At 49.3% G+C, this 14519-nt stretch overlaps 1 protein-coding gene across 4 annotated transcripts in view; it reads left to right on the top strand.

Moving 5' to 3' along the window:
- Positions 1 to 14519, top strand: part of mgl (low-density lipoprotein receptor-related protein megalin) — a 167069-nt gene that overhangs the window by 93974 nt on the left and 58576 nt on the right. For all 4 annotated transcript variants that reach the window (XM_089578519.1, XM_089578518.1, XM_089578516.1 and 1 more), the window contains exon 2: positions 13940 to 14062. In XM_089578519.1, the coding sequence (XP_089434645.1) occupies positions 13940 to 14062 (123 nt within the window). The remainder of the gene's footprint in view (positions 1 to 13939; positions 14063 to 14519) is intronic.

Raw genomic sequence — 14519 nt, 5'->3', positions numbered from 1 at the left:
CTTTGCAACCGAAGGTGAACAAAGGGACCACTGTCAGCGCACTGCCTGTGTGGATGGACACTTCACGTCTTCGATGTCTTTGTCAAAGCTGAAAGGCACCAAAACTTATGACTAACTTATATCGGGCAGAAAATCCAGCTGCCATTCCTATGACACAAGGATTAATCAGAGCGGTGGAAGGATCGCGGAAGCGTAAGCTGCAACGGTCGGAGGCGGATGCAGGAGAAGAGACCCGTGCAAAACAAGCGAAACAAGACTGTGATGTACAGGACAAAGACACCCAGAAAAAAAGTCAGAATGAAGAGAAGGTACAAGAAGAGATCAGACTGGCCAGGAATATGATCACCAATGCTGAGCTGCTTTTCACAAAAAGGTGTCAAGTCTAAACATTTTGCAGACGTTGAGAGTGGACAAGCCCTTCTGAAGAATGGACAGGAAAAGCTCGCAGCGGCACTGTCTAAGCTGGAGTGATCAAGAAAAGGGAAGAAATAGTACCTGAAAGTTTGTTTTAAGAACGGTATCATTTTTTATAGTTTTGTTGAGCATCTCGTTATGTCGCTCTTCTGAATAAAAACGGCAGTGTATTTAGGAGAACCTCCTGTTTTGCTTATTTTCGGCTCTTTTTAAGGAACCAAGCACTTTAAACTGCATTTGGGATTGAAGCTTGCTCTTGCATGGCTGCGGTTGCTAAAAACGTCTGAGCAAATGCCTGTTCCAGAAATACAACAAAGCTTCTTTATTTAAAATAACTGTTTTTTGGCATGAAATTTTGGTACGAAGCTTTTTTTTTGTGCTACAAAAGCTCGAATTCTGCTACAAAATGCCATTTTTCCTGCTACAAAACTTAAAATTGCTGCTACAAACTGCGATTTCTTCTGCTACAAAAGCTGCTACAAGAAGCCAGTTGCCAGTTCCACCACTGAGCATGTCTTGATATTATTATGATACAAGGTCCACAATAAAGCGGTGACGAAAGCAGCATCTCAATTACTAGCGCTGGCCAGGATCCGAAGCGCCCTCAGTTGCGACATCGATATGAAACCGGCTAGGCTTAGCGACGACTACGGCAGCCCGCTGGGAGCAGCGCAGGTCGTCGCCCGGCGCGCCCGCGAGCGGTGTCGTTGCCGGAAGCTTGGCTCGCTCGCTGATTGGTTCAGAGGTTTGCGACTCGCAGTCGCGAGGCTGAAAAATCGAGCAGCGAGCGACTGGCCCGCGACTGTCGCTTTTCGACCAAAACAGTCGCGCGCGACCTCTGCGACTCTCAAGTGTGAACGGGCCTTACGAAGGCGCGCGCATGCTCGCGAACGCTTCCCAGGGCACGGTCCTGGCCCTCTTCTCCCGGAAAAAGAAGGGAATTGATTTTGACTAATGAAAGACGCAGTAGCTGCCTGAATACTCTGTGGACACCTGAACAGGCACGTGAGGGAGCGGATGAACGGAGTAATCAAAGAAGAAATATAAAGGAGGTTCCGTAGTGGAAGGCTCCGCAGTAATTTCGACCACCACTATAGGGGGTCTTTAACGGGCACCGACATCGCACAGCACATAGGCGCATTTTGCGTGGGCTGAGGCGCCTACCCCGTCTCTCAGCGCCACTGCTCGCTTCTGGAAATTTCGCGCGTGGTTCTAAACGAGCGTGTAGCGCGCTTCTCAATAGGGCTTCGTCGTGCGAAGAAAGACGAGCCCCGGCTTTTCGGAAGCCGTCGGATTCGTTGAGTGTGTACATCTGTTTTGTCTGCACGTGCTGTGTAAGTGTTGTTCAAGTTTTCCCGTGCGTCGACTGTTCTTCGCCCTCGAGTGCACAGCTACTCCGCCAAACCAGCTCCACTACGGAAGAGTGGAGAAGAACCTGACTTTCACTGCCACAGTTGATGCGTATTCGACGGTTTCGACTTTGGCACAAGCTACGCGTGAAGTGCTCAGCGAAAGCCGGGCGGTTGCCTTCAGCCTAGCGTAGGAAGCAGACTTTGCCTCCGGTGCTAACCCGTTTCCAGGAAAACCGCGTCATTTGTTCAGTCATCACAGCTGCCTAACTGCGTTCGGCGCCGTGTGGGCGTTGGCGGAAAGCGGCTTCATCGTAGCTGTTTGAATGGCTTTGCTCTTTCGTCTGTGCTTTTGCCGGTTCTCTTCGCATTCTCTTGCGAGGGGAAACCATCGTTGACGGACGCGGATGGCGGTACCGTAAAAGTTTTTCAACTAGCGGCAAGGTCATTGTGACGCCTAATGGACGTCATTTGAACGCCGCAGGTGCCTGCTCTCTGTACTTCGTTGTGACAAAAACAGCACAATATGTGAAAGTCTCCTTCGCCGTAAAGGCTTTCCCGCTAGAACGGACTTACACTAGTGGCGGTTTTTCTCTTCATGCCGTTGGGGTTACAAACGAAGTCTGAAGATCCTGCATTCCACGGCACAGTTCAGCGTAGAGTGGTTTTGCTGCTTGCGTCTCTGTATGTTTCATCGCGACAGATAACGTCATTCATCGACGTCAAAGTGGCTGCTGTCACACGGACGTCTCCGTGCTCAACGCAGGCACAGTGCATAAAACGGGTAATCGCATCTCGCTGTGCTGGCCTCGTTCGTTCTGGCACCTGTCTGAACCATTTTGCAGGGACATGGCAGTTTCCGGGCTGGCGCTGGTACTTCGCGCGAAAGGTTGCCTCGGCGTTCTAACGCGCACGATGGAAAGTGCGCTCCTCTCCGAATGACCCGTTGTGTAGGAAAGGAAAGCCGCGTCGCCCCCGCTCTCTCCGCTGCTGAAAGACGCGTTTGCTTGCTGGAGAAAAGTCTGGCGAAGCGCGTCGGGTTATCGCGACTCGACAGAAACAGAGCAGGCAGGAAGCGCGCTCGTTCGCCGCCCTCGTGCATACGTACTGGCGCTTTATTCGCTGCGCGGGCTTGTCATTGCGGGCTGGCATTGAATGTGGCGTCCCCTGTAGTTTCGGCCTTTGCCCACTGGCAGTGCTCGTAGCAAGAAGTCAGCCTCGAGCGGAGCGCGTGTGAAAGCACTTGCACAGTACACTTTGCTTGCTGGTGTTTGTTGTGAGCGATCAGCGTGTTTGAAATTAATTTGATGGTTTTTGTTTTTGTCTGAAGAAGATCGCGCGTGGCGAGCGCTCAAAAACTGCTCGCGCGTTCTAAACACTGGCAAAACGTGCGCGTTTGTAGGTTAGTTTTTCGGTGTTTTTTTTTATTCGTTTGTCCTCTTGCGTGGAGAGTATCTCGACTGCACCTCTCCACAAACGCCACGCGGCGCGTTCTGTGGCTCATTTTGAGGCAACTTGCCCGACGGCCGGCGAGGCTTCTTGTATGGCTCGGCCGCGTCTTCCGCTTGGGTGACACGTTGATGGCCGGGGCGAGTAGCAGCGCTTTGTTATCGGAAGTGGCCTAGCCTTGGGGCATTGAAAACTGAAAGCAGAGATTTACGGCGTGCCAGGCTGTAGCTGCGACGAAGTGGCGACAGCCAGCCTTTTTATCAGCTCTGCTGCTTACCAGCACGAGAGGGTGGGTTCGATACCTTGCACATTGCGGGCTCAGGCCTATGCGGTTGAAATTGCAAAAGCTAAAAAGGAAGGAAGAGGTGCTCTAAGGAAAGTCCAGCGCTTAAAATTACCCCAGAGTTCTCCACTGCGCTGCAGGGGACCCAAATATTGCACACCTCGTGACTGCTTTCACTTCGTAGTGGTGACGCGCGTGATGACCGACGGTAGCTTTGCTGCAGGCGCTGTTGCCTTGCGGCGCAGCTAGGCACGCGGGGTGCGCGCTTCGCCGTTGGCTTGCGCTCGGAGTTCGGACGGCAGAGTTAGAATCCGCCGAGCCGTTTCAGCAGCCATATGGCGAGGTTAGCTTGCGGTGTCGTGTCTTCTTTTATGTATCCAAGAGCACATATTTGGCATCCGACCAGCAATGCGAAGCCACCTATAATTAATGACGGCAGTAAATAAACGCCTGATACTCTTTGGCACGCGAAGTTTCTAGCCTAGCCTTAATAACAATCGCCAGTGGAATTCTTTATCGTGCATCTAAAAGGGTTTGCATGCATTCAGTGGGCCTTTAGCTCCAACCACGATGTAAGAATAGGACTCTGTTTTTGCTACGATTGTCATTTGTCATTTGTTTTTTTACTTTTTTATTTTTTTTATTCTCGGTTTTCGGTTTCTCCCTGCTTTTGCTTCTCATGTGTGACTGTGCTGTTGCTACGATTGTTTGACACAGCTTTTGCTAAGAGATGGCGCCCTCCTTTTCGTTTCTAATTTATTTTATCAGAACCTGTTAGTTTATCTGCAGGGGTTAAAGGTTTCTTGTCTGTTATCCTGATGTTGCTGCTTTTTATTCCACGTTCTGGGGTTCGGAGCGATAATGCGATGAGTCTCATGCTTGAGCCGAATGTTTAAATATGCCACTTTTGGTTTGGTTTATTGGGGTTTAATCGTCCCGAAGCAACTCAGGCTATGAGGGACGCCGTAGTGAAGGGCTCCGAAAATTTCGACCACCTGTGGTTCTTTAACGTGCACTGACATCGCACAGCACACGGACCTCTAGAATTTCGCCTCCATCGAAATGCGACCGCCGCGGCCGGGATCGAACCCGTGTCTTTCGGGTCAGTAGCCGAGCGCCATAACCACTGAGCCATCGCGGCGGGGCATATGCCACTTTTCCGTGTAATAAACAGTTGGGACACCACATGCGCACACTACCTTTCTTGTTAGTGTCCTTGTTGCGCCACCCTTCATTTCATCATGCACCAACTCGCCTCTCAGGCCGTTGTTCTAAGAATATGGCTCCACCCCATGCCTGCGACCCAGAGCACTCCTTGTAATGAAGAAGCTGTTCCTGGCGGTATCTAATTTTGGCAGGGGATTATACAACGCAGCAGCGTCTCTGCAGCGGAGGACATCCTCTACGACAGCTGAGCTTCACGGCATTAAGGAAGCTGTTTCTTACATCCTGCGCCGAACTGCCGACCGTTGGGTTATCTTCACCGATTCGAAAGCATCTCTCCAGATCCTGGCCAACCTGCTGAAGAAAACGAATCACCAGCCAGTTTCCCTGGACATCGGATATCTACATCATTTAGCTATTGCCGCAGGCCACTGCATAACATTTCAGTGGGTACCTGCTCACTGTGGCATTCAGGCTAATGAAAAATCAGATGAAGCGGCCCGTAAGGGCCATCAACATCGGAGATACATTAGAACTTTTTTACGAAATCTGATGCGTCCCAGGTGGCCAAAAGTTTTGCTTCCGAAGAAATGTATCGGCTTTGGAGTTTGCCGACATATCAGTACCAATTTCTTCACTCAATCGACCCACATCTTAGATCAAGACTCTCACCCAGAATTCCTCGACATCTGGAAACACTTTATCATCGACTTCGTCTTAATGCTGCATATACAAACGGCTTACGATACCGTTTTAGACAAATGGACAGTCCGCACTGTGACAACTGTGCCGCGATAGAAACTGTGGAGCATATCTTGCTTGAGTGCCCCGCATATGCTAACGAGCGTGCGTACTATGAACATTGCATGCAGAAGCTCTGCTCAGTGCCCCTTACATTGGACAAAGTTTTAGGTCCCTTAGCCTGCCTTAGGCAACAGAGACTTGCAATGACTTTTCTATTCACATATTTAAAAGACATTGGAAATCTCGATAAGCTTTAAATTCACTTGCACGTCACCTTCATGCATTCTTCATGCAGTGAACTTCGTCAGCCCATTTGACGGAGTATGCACTCCATCACTCCATAGGTTACATCAATACTCGCCATTGCATCCTTAGTACCCATTTCATGGCCGCATTTTATCTTCGTTTTTTTTTTATACCTCTTCCACTCTGCTCTCCTTCTGTCTTTATCTCCCAAATTCCCCTCCCTACGCAGAGTAGCATGCCAGCGATTTTTAAACGCCGGCTAAATTCTCTTCTCTTCATTAAAGAGTCTTTCTCTCTCTCTATTGGCGTGAGCCCATTTTTGCAGCAAGGGGCGCATGAAGAAATAATTGCCAGTTGGTAGAATTCAACGCCAAATTGACGACAGCACTGTGCAGTCACAGAGCGATTTTTCTTTATTCGAGAAGTGTGCCATGATGCATGAGTTCAGAAAGGGAGAATGGAATGCAAGAGATAGAAAGTTAAAAGAAGGAGTGAAGTGATTTTTTCTTAAAGCAGTGCGCGCGCATTCCTGCCTCGTCTTCCTTTTTCTCCCCAGGCGCCGAATTGGCCGTCACACTCGTTGGCGTCGTGCACTTGGCTATGGCACTCGTTGTTCGCACTTTTCGTTCCTGGCTACTTTCGTGTTTCGAGATGTGCCCCTTGTTCCGGTTGGCAGTGTTGTCTCGTGCGCTGTGCTGCGCTTCCGAGTTCCTTTTCTTGCGACGGAAGGGACTCCGTTGTCTCTCCGTCAAACGGCCCCTGCCTCGAGACTCCTAACGGGACGGGTTGCATTCATGGTGTTTGTGGGCGATTCTGAAAGCGTTTACGTGAAGTGGAGAGCCTCCTTTGAGGAGATTGATCGTTGTGGCGCGCGGAATTCCATTTGTCGCAAGCTCGAGCCGAAATGTCGCATCATTTGGGTCGCTGGACCGCCGTCAAGTTTTGGGGTCTTCAGGTATACATGTATATTCTCGCGCGCTACACGCACCGAGAGCATGACCATGTGGAGACCTTCGGCGCTTGCGTCGGTTATTTATTCTTAGTGTGCCCAGGCAGGCCGCATTTTCTCAGTTCGCTGCGCTCTTCTACGGTTCGAAACCGAACATTGTTTCTCTTTGTTTTTTATTCTGAAATTCAGATATGGATCCTCTGTCGTCTGTTTTCAGTCATCCATTTCGATTAGTTTATTTTGTGAAGGCCTCGGATCGGTTTTATTCTTCCAGCATCTACATTTATTCTGTCGAGGCATCGCGTCGACTCTGTTGCACACCCCCACCCCTGCACTTTATTTTTTTTTTCTCTTTGCTCATGTTCACTCAACTCATAGGGCGCCGTACTCAATATGCGCTTGTGGGGCCGTGTTCTGTAGCGATCCACTTCCTTTCCATTCCATTTGTTCCTGTGCCACTGGTCACCGCTTCCGTTGACGTATACGGCGTCAGAGCATACGTCACGGTGGTCCTCACCGAGGCATGCCCATGACGCCACCTGCGGCCGTATTCCGTGACCTGTAATTGTCCATTTGCCCGTCTTGTCCTCTGTCATTGGTCACTGAGATGTACCCGCGGCTTTCAGGCGTCTGTGGGGAGCGACCCGGCCATTGGGTAGAAGGCGACCGGACATCACCATTGGCTGCATATCGCAGCCAATGGCAGCCAGTGGTCAGGTCCGGCTGAGAATGATGAGAAACGTGCAGGTCCATCACTAGAAATGTGCAGCCTTAGTCGCTGGCGATTCGTTTAAATTTCGTCATTCCTTCCTTCTCATTCCTGTACTTCGTTTCTCCCGAAGGGAAAAGCGAATCTCCTGCGAGTGAAACGAGCGCCTTTAAGCGGAATGTGCTGTATGGAGCGTAGCTTTTGACCGGCACAGCTCCGTACAGCATTGCAAGTTCGCGCTGAAGCGGTGACTTTTGTGCGCATGTCTGTGCGCCCAGGGGCGGTTTTGCATGGCACGTGCTAGTTGACCGTCCTCAGTGTTTTCCCTTTACAGAGGCTTGAGTAAAACCGAATAAAATGTCACCTTCTATGCGATCCCCTGTGCTAAACTTTGGAGCTGCGCGTCTTTCTTCTTCCTCTGTCGACGTATGCGTGCAAGGGCACCGGCTGTTATGTCGAGACCACGGTGTAAGAACATACTACACCGTGGTCTAGACACACTAAGCTGCGAGCGGGGCAGTTCGATTGCTGCAAGCTTACTCTTTTGTCGGTTCGCTTCGAGGAGTATTTGTGCTTGTTGGTTTCCACAGCTAGTCATGTCAGTGCACGTTAAAGAACCCCAGGTGGTCGAAATTTCCGGAGCCCTTCACTACGGCGTCTCTCATAGCCTCAGTCGCTTTGGGACGTTAAACCCCAATAAATCAAACCAAACCAGTAATGAAGCCAAAGCAGTCATGCGACAATGGCAGTGCATATGAAATGCCTTACGCTTTGCTTGTCCCCTTTTTCGGTTGACGTTACTTTCTCCCAAGCTCAAGTTTGCTATAATAGCGTTTTGTGGTGTTGAAATTCCAATTTTGTCTGTTAGATCGTGTTTTATGATATGGTGTTTCAGCTGTTACTGTTCGTCAGTAAACACTCGAAAGGAATGAACTGCGGAGTGAGCAACCGCTGTCAACAGCCAATAAACTTTTAACCCGAATAGTCGACAGCACTAAATCGACTAGTCAGTCCACCAACCGGGCGTGTTCGTTAGCATGCTTAACAGGTAAAAAAAAAAAAAAAGGCAGAACTGTATGCTGTGCTTGCTGCATGAACTTGTTGCGTGGTAAAAGGCGCAAGTAGCGGGACGTGTCTTCGTTTTGACGAAGACAAGTCCTGTTGTCGAAACGTCGGCCTCCCCTGGGCCACCTTGGGTTTTCTAAGCCGATTGTCGATGCCGTCTCGTGCCGTAGTTGCATGGTAGTGGCGTCCACTGAGTCATAGCCGAAAAATTGGTGTTTTCATATGAATAGTGGGCAGAGCGCTTTAGAACAGAAAGGCACGTAAGGTCGGAAGCTCTGTGATATCTTTCCTAATGACCTCGCGCCGTCTTGCTGGGCCGCTGCCAACATTATGATAAAATATAGATGACGGATGAACAATCATTCTAGTTAATCAACGAAATGATTGTGCTTTGTTCCACTTTAGTTCTGCTGTTCTTGCCTGTCCATATGCTAGCTCTTGAACGTGACTTACAGCTTATGGGGCTAAGGTGACTGAACATTTGCAAAAAAATTGCCCCGTAGGTTTTGGAGTCGTCTTTGTAAACGTACTTCATACTTCATTCGAAGTAAAACAAAAATGAACAGACTAGCTTTAGACATGTCACTTGAGATTGAGACTGTTTCGACACATAGACGATAGTCACGTAACTGCCGAGCGCGAGTCGGTCACGTCTTGGCACTGGTACCAAGCCAAGTGTAGGCTGGTGCCAACTGCCTGCAAGGCCGCTTACCTAATACTAACTAGATTTTGAAAAAAAGGTTTCTTGTAATACTCGTGTGCGCATGAGCCTTCGCTTCCTATTGTTCACTTGCGACTGCGACTTCGCTGGCAATTTCACTTGTGAATTGTCCGAACAAACGGCAAATATCGCAGCGTGCTTATATGCCACGTGCAGGCAGCCGCCTTTCATGGTATACGGCGTTTTCCATGTTTACCTCTCAATAGCGTTCTCGTCTTGGTCTGTTTTGTAGTGCGCGCTGTGTTCAGTGGCTAACTCCGCCCTAGAACGCGGCAGGGACAGTTGCGGGCCGTTATCGCTCCTCGTATCTTAGTGAATTGGCATTGGCTATAGCACAAAACTCGCGCTCCTTCGGAAAGTGTGACTGGTGAAAAGCTTCACTGCATCAACTTGGTCTTTCTTCATTTTGTTTTCCTGCTTGCGGAATACCCGGGAAGAGAGTAGGCTAACGGCGGTTCTGCATATGCGTCCGTTAATATGGCGAATTTTCCCGCTGAGCGCTTTCATTACGCGCACATGGGAGGCGCGGGCGTCAGCAACGTGACGACGCAGCGTCGCCGTCTGCGATGATCGGCAATTTTGAGCAGCAGCCGGCGCCACCTGTCGCCGAGCGTCCGCCGTCTCTACCGTCGATTAACTGAAGCCTTTAGTCCTGTCTCGTTAATGAGGCAATATCGGCGGAGGCCTGCGAGGCTGCGCGTATATGTTGCCCTTGAGCGCAGAAGGGCGCTCGTGACTGACGTGCATTGCGCTCTAGCGCATTTCGCTTCGTGAGCCTGTTTGCCACGTTTGTTCCGTTTTCTTCTTTCATGAGTGATCTGTTGTCCTCCTTCCGATTATTTCGTGTTCGCATATCGACTCTCCTTGCGCACCGTGCGGAAACTTCCGCGCGGTCAGCCTTAGGAACCCCGTGCAAAGAAGCGCTTGCTCCCACATGCCCCGTTGGAGATCTGCCGCGTGCAGGAGGAAAGTATGGAGAACAGCAAAACGACGCCACGTCACACATGTTTGGGACGAGTTTCGTATCTGTTCTGACCTCGGGGCAATTCTGACGCTCGCCTCGGTGCGCCCGTCTCCGCCTGTTTTGTTTTCCTCGGCCAGCAGGATAAAATGAAAAGCTCATTGGGACGCCATTTCGTCCATTTCCGAGAAGGAAAGGAAGAAGAGGAGAGGAATGGCAAATAAGAGGCAGGAGCTGCGCTCCAGAGGGGGTCATCGAGCAACGTTCCGGGGCGGCTCACCACCCGTACGTGCTGCTGAATCGCGGCTTCGGCAGAGATTGTGCTCGCTCTGTCATTGCGCGATCAACTCGTGCAAGGGCATCCGCAGGACTTTTTGCAGGGGGAGATGATAGGAAACCACCAAAAGGAGATAAAAAAGTAGAAACGCCAGTTTATAGTGTCCGGCTTATAGAAGACACGTTGCATTTTATTAATGAACAAAGCATTAAACTTAAAGCAAAATGCGAAAAGTTACTATCGCTTCGTGAAATTCTAGCTGAACTCCATGTACGCGAAAACTGACGCGAACGCGACAGCGGCAAGTGAAGCGAAATGCCCGTGTCGCTTGTCGTGTCGCTCGGATCTGCACTCACAGAAAATTTCGCTCGTCGCCCGGAAGTTGCTAATGCGATTAGCCAATAGCAGCTAATCCGGCAGCGTACGTCACTACCGAGCCTCTTGCCGGCTCTGGCAAAGCGACCTAGAATTCAAGATGGCGCTGGCTCTATCCGGGAATCTTGCTTCACCACCGATTCGTCGTTGTCGCTACGCTGTGCCCTACGTTCACGGCAAACTAAATGCGCACGAAGCTTTCGCTTTGTCTGAACTTGCCTCAACCACAAAATTTTAGCGATAAAACACCCCAGATTTTCAGATTGCTTCTGTGTTTGCAGTGCTGCTAGGCTTAGCGAGTATTCGTCGTTTGACGTCAGAAAGCGCGCGAGGTTCAAACGGGTGTGCGCCCCACGTTCAGGCAATACGGCGGCGCCCGTGACAATTACATGCAATGACATGCAATGACGCAATTTTGTCAGGGGAGGAGGAACTGTGTAGCTTTTTGCTTGTGCATTAAAAAAGTTATATATATTTTTCACCCATGCCCATGGAGTCGTATGCTAGCATTTTCGCGCGCTATCACTGCAGTTATAGTGTGCGTTAGCGGTTGGCGGTTAGGTTTCTGGCGCAATGAGACCCGTCGCCCCACTCGGATAAATGGGAAATCCTGTCCAGCTGTCGCGGAGTCCAAGCGCGCGTGCAGGTTAATCCGGCGCGCGCGTGGCAGCCGTCAAGGATCGACATCAGACTGCCTACCGGAAGCTGCCCATTGTCTTCGAGTGCAGCGTCTGGCGCTACCCATGCGTCGCGCGTGTTGGCTGTGCAGACGATTTGTCATTGCGGGCCGTGCTGAAAGACCGCGGGCATGCTCGGCACTGACCCCGCCTTGTGCTCTTCCGCTGCACTGCTTCAGGGTGAACGGGTCATGCCTGGGTCGTTAGAGAGTCGCGTCTTAAAAGCCTAAGCGTAGACTGCAGCGGGTTAGTTGGTGGTTTGCAACACTGTTTGCAGCACAAAAATAAAGAAAAAAGAAACTGCTGAGCGCAGGATATTTCTGTGGTCGCCGTTCTCTCCGTGTTGTGGAAAGCGCCACTCGTGTCCATGATGGAGCGAGAGTCGCGGTGTGGCCAGGCCCTTGAATAAGATCCTGTCTACTCCAGCCGTTACCACCACGCTTCAGAGCAACACTTTGCCAGTTCGTATCCGCATTTCTATTCGAAGCATCTGCAGTGCAGAGATTCATAGGTATGCAGTGTGTGCTGTGTAGCAGTGCCTCATCAAGGAAGGGAAACGTTCATCCTGACGACTTGATAGGTAGAAGCTCTGCTTGTGTTAGTGTGTCTGGGAACGAGCTGGGGTTGCGAGTAGCCAAGCCTGTTGGCTTCGCCGCTTGCATGCTTGAGTGTAAGGCACCACGAGGCTTTATTGGATCTGGGCTTCTGCTTGGCTGCTGCAAAAGTGCATGGCCTACTTCCTCTCCTGCTTGAGGCAACTCTGGCTGTCTGGCTTCTTGAGAGGTGACTTGATACCAACGCTGCTCAAGACGGCAGTCGTGGTGTTTATTCTGAAAAGCGTGCATTCTGATCATCTCTGTTGGGTCGTACATTCTCTAACTTTTTTGTTGCAGCGCTGTTAGTAGGAGTAGACTGGAGCACTAAGCTTCCTTTGAAGATTCTTAGAAAAGCATGCATATGCAACGTTTCAGGCTTCGTAAAGTTTATGTTCTGTGGCAGCAAATGTTTCTATTGTGCTCGGCACATATATATGTGGGCCAACAACCACAGAGTAAACTGAGGAACACAAATTTAGCCGCCGCATTTTTTTTTTGTGGCAGGGTCAGTTGAAGTGAGTTTCGAACCTTTGGATGACTGTTCATTGAATTTCTGGGTCCCTGTGTCGGTGGTAATTTACGACGTTACTGCCATTTACTGTGCCCGCACACACACCACATTGTTTACCACAAACATTTGCGAAGAAACAAAATGGCCTGTATAGTCTCCGCGTTGTGAGGGGGGCCCGCTTGAGTGCACGTAACTTAGCAGTGAGCAGAGGATGCAGTGATAAGTCCCTTTCCTTGGGGAACACAGCAGATTGATGTGAGCATGCATGTGATTCACTTGTCTTCATTACTGGTATATAAACAACGCCTTAAGGTGAGAAGTCGAAAACCATGATCTCAATATCAATTTTTTGTCACAGAAGCATTGAGTGTTTTGGAGACAGAACAGTGCATAATTTATTAAGAACCACGCATGAATTTTGTGCGTGCTGAATGTGGTCACGAAACAGCGCTGTGGGAATATGAAAGTTCTCTGCAGAAATTCACAGGCAAATGCAGAGGAGATATGAGAGGTTAAAATCTTGACCTTATTACGCACTGTTGTGTAATATTCATGCAAGATCTTGGAAACTTGCTGCGTTTGATTTACACTCACACACATGTACCAATGTACTATCACCAGCAAAAGTTTGCGGGACGTGGATGTGTGAAAAAAAAAATTATTCCGGCACAGTTTTGCAAGCCATTTGCTTGAAATATATGAAAGTACTGGGTGCCTACATGCTCCTTCCTCTGACAATATCAGGCTACTGGGTAGTGAGGTGTAGCTACAATAAGCATTCTTCCGAGAAATCGCATCCCGCAAACTTTTGCTGCCGATAGTACATGCTTCCTACCCTACAGGTGTCACTTTTCCACACTCTGTCAAATGACATGAAGAAACGCCAATAAGCATTGAAGTATAGGTTAGAATTGTGGCATATGCAGTTTCATATATGAAGCCATTTAATCATACATTTACGAAGCGTGGTACCTGCGCCGTCATCACGTGACCTGTAAAAAGGACCGCTAACCCACTAAATCTCGTGTTGTGTGATTCGTGGTGAGGTGGAAGAAAGGGGGAGACGTGAGGTGTTCAACTGTCTCTGGAATGAGGTCGCTACCATTGTGAACACTTGGAGGAATGGGATTAAAAATTAAATCTCATGTCATTAGTTTTTCTTTATGAGAGGAAAGCAGCGAAGAACCTCCCTCCTTTCTTTCTTATGGCCCTGCCCACCTTTGTATTCATTTTTCGCTGTATCAGTGGATACCTTAAAGATAGATTTGTAACAGCAGCTTGGTTCAGCATTGCCTCCTAACTTTTTCTTTTGGTTACTTCACTATGTTAATATTTTTATGCATATTTCTGCCAGTGTCACTAGTTTCTCACGGTTTGTCCTGGTGTTGTTTACTCTTAGTGTGCCGTGCCTAAATGAAGACACACCGATGGTCCACTTTTATTTTTCAGAAGAAACAACAACGTGTTCAACAGATAACTTCAGGTGCAGTAACGGCAGATGTATTCCTCTACGGTGGGTCTGTGATTACCAAAAGGACTGTGAAGAGGGTGAAGATGAACACCAATCTTGCGGTAACTATTGCTCTCCTGTGCTTCACCTTTTCTGGGCATATAAAGACAGTAATTTTGTGCAATAATTTTGCAGGCATGCGAACTTAGTGACTGTAGCAAAGAACATGTGCTGTAAAAAAGTTTCTCTGCCCAAACTTTGATTCACACGTCTGCTAAATTTGAATTGAGAGGTGGCTTGGCACTCGTGTCTGACCTGGGTGCATTATTTTATGGCCTTCTTGGCCGCAACACTGCGACCTGGAAAGTCCTCTGTGCTGTAGAACAGTGTCCTCGACTGGTGCGAACCTGGTGGCACGTCAGTGAAATGAAAAGAAGCCCTTTGCTATCCACATATTAGGTAGCCACTGTACATTAGGCTGTGCAGATTTCACTTTTTTTTCTTCACTTATCGCAGTGCCAGCCAACTTGCATAAGAGGTTCATTATGCCACTTTCAAATATGTTTCGTTGTCGACGTC

The sequence above is a fragment of the Amblyomma mixtum genome, chromosome 3 (genome assembly GCF_055824585.1).
Source record: "Amblyomma mixtum isolate Tamu chromosome 3, ASM5582458v1, whole genome shotgun sequence".
Lineage (NCBI taxonomy): Eukaryota > Metazoa > Arthropoda > Arachnida > Ixodida > Ixodidae > Amblyomma > Amblyomma mixtum.
This window is presented reverse-complemented; position numbering and strand designations above follow the sequence as displayed.